This window comes from Zea mays, chromosome 5, assembly GCF_902167145.1.
Source record: "Zea mays cultivar B73 chromosome 5, Zm-B73-REFERENCE-NAM-5.0, whole genome shotgun sequence".
Classification (NCBI taxonomy): Eukaryota; Viridiplantae; Streptophyta; class Magnoliopsida; order Poales; family Poaceae; genus Zea; species Zea mays.
In genome coordinates, this window is record NC_050100.1 from 181,307,533 (window position 1) to 181,313,401 (window position 5,869).

A 5,869-nucleotide genomic window follows, 5' to 3' on the forward strand; every position below is an offset into this window, starting at 1 on the left:
AAAACAAACAATAATTCACGAACTAAAATCTGCTATATATACAATAAAACAGATATGTCTTTACAATATATGCAGTCTAAATTACGAATTTAGACGCCTAAGATAACTTTGAATTGAAATCACATATAAAACGGAGTCTTATACAGAAATTCAGAATTTAAAATGGTAAAACAGGCCATTTTTGCTCCTGAAAAGCAGCCCAGGCGGCCTGCACGCCGGCCCAGCCAGGCTGGCCTGCCCAGGCGGCCCAACAGAGGGCCAATAAGTCGGCAGCTAGGGTTTCAAAAGAACCCTAACCGCCCATGGACTTCAGCCGCCGCCGCCAGGGAGCGAAGATCTCCCAGCCGCCGCCTTGGTTCTCCTGCGCCCGCTCCTGTCGAGCGCCGAGCACCCATGGGAGCCGCGCCGAGCGCTCGCCTGGTGGGGGCCCGCGCAGAGCCGGCTCGAGCCTCCTGGGGCGAGGCCGAGCAGGAGCTCCAGGCGCCGCCTTATCTCGCCGGGTTCGGCCGAGGAGTCTGGGCCGCGCCCTTGCCAGGTCCGGCCACCAAGAGCCGACCGAGCGCGCCACCAGGTCCACGCGACCCACTCGGGGCCGCGCTGGGGTCGATGCCGTGCGCGCCCAGACCACCGCTTGATGGCGTGGGTGGGCCTGCCTGCTCGCCGGGGGTCGCGGTGAGCGACGCAACTGCTAGCCGGCAGGGTCGGGCGCCTGGCTGGGGCCTCCGTGGCTCCCCACGTTGGTGAGCGCCGCCGAAAGGACCGCGCCGTGCGCCCAGGTGCGCGCCCTCGCCGAGGCCTGCTCCCGCGCCCGCGCTCTGGTGGGACCACGCCAAGCGCGCCTCGCGCCGAGCGCGCCTGCATGGGCCACGCAGAGGCCGTTCCGAGAGCCGCCAGGGCGTGAGCGCCTGGCCGGCCGAGGACCATACCGCGCAGATCGCGCCCGTGCTGAGGCTTGCCGCGCCGAGCCCCACCCCCTCCCCCCAAACGGCCGACGTGGCGGCCGGATCGAGGGCCATTAGGCCCTCCCGTTGGAGGAGGAAGACGAGGCCATACCACTTGGGCGATGGCCAGTGAAGATAATCCGTCCACGTGGAGCATCGACGGCACGCGGGGGCTGCCCACGACGGGCAGCAATGGTTCCGACGACCACAGGCACTGGTGGAGATGGCGAACGACGAGCAACTGCCGCTGCAGTGGGCGGAGGCGGTGGTGGTGCCGCCAAATCGACATCCATGGGGGCCGATGCGGACGATTCCGCGTCAAACACCGGCGCCGGTGGCGACGGGGATGCAATGGGGAGTCCACACTCCACCACTGGCAGCGGAACCACCGCTGTCCATCTATGGAGAACGCAGAAGTGCACATTTTGCACTTGCACACGGCGTTCAGGGATCGCGTGCACCGGTGGAAGCGCTGCGGCTTGCCCAACGGTGAACGCTTCCAACATCGCATCATCAACAATGTGAAGAACTTCGCGCATACGGCGTATGCGCATGAAAACGGTATGCTCCATACCTTGCTGTTGATGTGTAGATCGATCTTGCTGTTCTTGTCAAGAACAGCGTGTTCTTCCTCTTCCCCTTCTCTGATTTCTCCTTGAGACAGTGCTGATAACGTGTTGCGCTCTATTGCAGTGCTCAGTGGTGAATCAGTGGAGAGACAAGTGTGAATGAGACAAATGACAGGGATGTCTTGTTTATTGCAGAGATCCTCTTTATATACATGTGTACAAAGGGCATCTGACCCTTAGATCAGATAACTGTAATATGGACGGTTGGATGGGTCTTGATCATATGTACAATATTTTGTAACAATAGATTTTCACTTGCTCACACGGTCGAACGTGGGTTGGACACGCGGGTCGGATGTATAGCAAGGTTCTTATATGAATGAGAACGTTCCGCTCGATCCTCTACCAATCCGCAAACGACGCCATGCCTGAGCAGGACGTGCACATATGGCTGCAAGCTGAAGAATCGGGCGCAGTACACGCACACGCGCGCTATGCACGGGCAGGGCACCCCTGGTCAATGGTCATGGCGTTCACGGCAGGTCCGTGACTAGCCACACCATTATTCCCTGATGCAAAAGGTAAACAAACTAAACTAACTGACAATAAATACAGCATTATTTCCCCCCAAAGGACAAAAATAATACAACATCAATTTTCCATAAAATTACAACAACGATGTCCCTGCTGTGTGTACGTGTACAACTTACAACATAACAGGTATACGTGTACATTCTTATCTTACAAAGCACTAGCATACGAATAAGTGATCTCCATCTCTTAGCACGTCGATGTCCTCAACTTCGGCGCCGTCGACGGTGAGCACCGTCGTCACCACCTCTCCGAGCTTGGCCTCCGCAACTCTCCTCAGCTCTCGCATGGAACCAGGAAGAAATACAAGCTTCCCTGCAGCATTCAGAGACTTGTGACGGATAACCACTCGCCGCTTGGCCTCTCTACGCAGCGACATTCTCAGCCGATCAGCCTCCGGGTCGAAGTCGAACATCTCGCTCCTCCGCCTCGACATTGACGCTGCGGTGGCGGCACCGACCTCAAGCTCATCCGCGATCTCCCCGAATAGTGGCGTTTCTTTCCTCGCAACTTTCCACACGGGAGATCCAAGGTGCTGACGAACGAAGTTGCAGAACACCCTGTCGGCGTCGGCGGTGTGAGGCCGGACTACCCGCAGAAGGTGGCCTTGGCTGACGCGCACGGCCTGGGTGAGCCTCCTGCACCGGACGGTGAACGGCTGTGGTATGTTGAGCATCACGCCGATCTCGCCGGCCATGCCGCGCCGACACGCCCTTGATACGACCGTTTCCGTCCCGTCGGGAGCAGTCGCCAAGACGTCCACGGAGCCGGACACGATGATGTAGAAGTCCGTCGGGGTCTCGTTCTGCTGGACAATGTCGGCCTTGGGCGGGAAAAACTGCGGCGTCACGTCGGCGACGAGATCCACGACGAGTCCCTCGGAGACGCCCCGGAACAGGTAGGCGCCCTCGACGGTGTCCCGGAACAGGTGCTGCGCGATCCCCGACCGCACAGCCCTAGGCATCTCGGACAGAAGCTGTTGCTGGAGCAGCTGCTCCGTCATGTCGAAGTTGAGCCGCACGGTCTCCGCCATCTGCTCCGTCAGCGCCTCTGGCAACCGGTTCACGGCCCCGAACATGGAGACCCCGCGCAGCGTGTCCCGCAACGCGAGCAGGGCCGTGGAGTCGCTCACGGCGAGGTTGGTCATGTTGCCGACGATGTACGCGGCGAGGCCCAGGTTGAAGAGCATGTAGAAGACGGCGAACGCCATCTCGCCGGGGTTGGCAGGGTGCAGGTCGCCGTAGCCGACCGTGGTGAGCGTGGTGAGGGACCAGTACACGGCGCGGGTGTACCCGGCCCAGACGCTGCTGGTCTCGAAGCCGCGGCTGAGCCACGTGCGCTCCTTGGGCCCGCTGTAGTGGGAGGCCATCCATAGGAGGACGCACGCCGCGGCGTGCACCGCCAAGAGCGTCACGCCGACGAGCTTGACGAGCCGCGTCCAGTAGTAGTTGAGCCGGACGTCCTTCTCCAGCTTCGCGAACAACTCGCTGACGCGCCGCAGCCGCCACAGACGGAGGAGGCTCAGGTACCGGCACGGCGACAACCACGCGGCGGCGGCGCCCCAGGAGGTGCCCAGGAGGTAGATCACCTGGAACGGGATCGTCGAGGCCACGTCCATCGCGAGAGTCCACGGGCGCAGGTTCCTCACGTAGGCCTTCTTGCGATCGTCGTAGAAGAGATTGGTAGCGCAGGACGAACCGCGGAGTGGAAGCCACGCGACGACGATGGAAACGGCGATGTCGACGAAAAAGAACGCGTCGGCGACCAAGTCTGCGACGAGGAGCGGAAAGGTGACCGCCCTCTCCACGGCCAGCTCGAACGGCGATGCCCACGCCGAGTAGAGTACGGGCGCGACGAGAAACGCCTGCCAGCAGCCGTAGCCTGTGGCGGCGGCCTCGACGAGCGGCATCATCGCCGCCGCCGAGCGCATGCACAGCGCCTGCGTGACGACCGAGCGAAGCCCCAGCAGCCAACTGCAGTTTGCGGTGTCCTTATATAGGGATGCATCATGCACGGATCAGTTGTGATATATGCGGATCAGTTGTATATACCACCGAATTCGATACCAGCACCTGCGTAGTCCCGGCACCGACCATTTTTTTCTTCTTTGCAGACTCTATCACCGTATTTTCCACCTCGCCTAGTTCATATTTATCTCCAGCAATTTTTAATGGCATATTTCACAGTAACAGCAATTTGAGAGCCTCTCTATATTTATTCTTATTGATATTGATATCATGATATAATATGATTTGCTGAAATAATAATCTCCATCATTTTTTTAAACTAGATCGTCAAATATTGACACTTTATTTCAGATTTCTCTCTAGCTAAAGGCGGGAAGTATGATTAACTCTCTAGAATACTCATAAGATATAGATAAATTGTTGAAGAATAAAAATATATAGTGATTAGAAAATAATTTAAAGAAGACTTTTAGAGATGCTCAAAAGGCTAGTTATTAGCCAGCTAAAAATAGCCAAAGCCCCATCCAAACTTAATCCTTGATAGAAATATATTTTAATAAAAAATATCCTACAAGAGTTTCTTTAATTAGATCTCCAAATACTGTCATTGTGTATATTCTAGATTTCTCGCTAATAAAAAAAGATTAACTCTCTGGAGTGCACACATATAAAGAAACGGTTGAAAGGTGAAAAGATATAGGGAGTGATTTTTATTAACCGGTTGTTGTGGGGGTTTTTTAGGCAGCCATTTCGTATTTATCGCTTGCTTTTCGGGTCAATCACCAAACTAACCCCTAGTGCTAGCGCACGGTGTACGAGAACTTGGGGTGCTTTCTGCATGAGCGTGGACTATCTGCGATGTGTAGTTGGACCATTCGCGATTGTGTAGCCGCTCCGGTCTTCTCTGCGGGTGTGTGGACCATCTGTGTTAGGATTGAAAACGGACGGAAAAAATCTCGTCCTGACCCGTACTGTTTTCCACATTTGACCTATTTGTTTTTGTATTTCCGGAAAAATCTGGAAACGGGATGGAAACGGAAGAGAGTCTATTCCATCCGTTTTCGCGGGATCCTATTTTCGGATTTAACGGAAGCCCAATATACATTAGCGCACAAACTAAAGTCTCATATTATTAAGTGATATATTATAGCATAAATGGTCATTCTAGCCACCGGCTCTCCTTAATGACAAGTGGTATAAAGGATCAAACAACATCATCTGTAGCTATATATACACTACTAGCAAGCAAACAACAATGAAATGTTGTCTCTCTATATCTATTTGTTTCATATAATTGCCCTGCTAGCCGATCATCAATATCAATGTGTGTTTGTATTAACTTATGAGTTTTCGTTTAATATTTCTGCTTCCGTTCGTTTTCGTACACCCGTTTATCCCGCTCCCATTTCTGTTCCCGACAATTCCAGACCCGTCCCGTTTTCGATGATAAAATGTGAGAACGGAAATGAAAGATGACTTTTTCTATCCGTTTTCGCCTGCTTTCATCCCTATCTGCGTATGGGCTACGGACCGTCCGCGAGACACGTAGATGGCTTCGTGGATCTCCTGCAGCATGTAAGCTAGGCTAAACTACTGTGCCTCCTAAGACATGAATGTAAAGGTAATGATCATAGATTGATTTTGTCGATTGGGTGGTGTCTCAATCGATCGTAGCCCCTCATATAGAAAGGGGTGGAAGTCTGCATCTGTTCTTAGGCGCTTCCTAATAGATTCCTGCGTGATTAGCTGGATAAGCATGCGCGGGATAAGGACTCTCACCTGAGTTAATCTAATTGTAGTC

The 5,869-nt window shown here is 54.4% G+C and overlaps 1 protein-coding gene across 1 annotated transcript; it reads right to left on the minus strand.

Annotated features, from left to right (window-relative positions):
* Positions 1-2,247: 2,247 nt before the first annotated feature.
* Positions 2,248-4,046, minus strand: LOC100384207 (uncharacterized). Its single transcript, NM_001322001.1, is given in 1 exon segment — positions 2,248-4,046. A coding segment is annotated over 1 exon segment (1,770 nt). The 5' UTR covers positions 4,032-4,046; the 3' UTR covers positions 2,248-2,261.
* Positions 4,047-5,869: the final 1,823 nt, after the last annotated feature.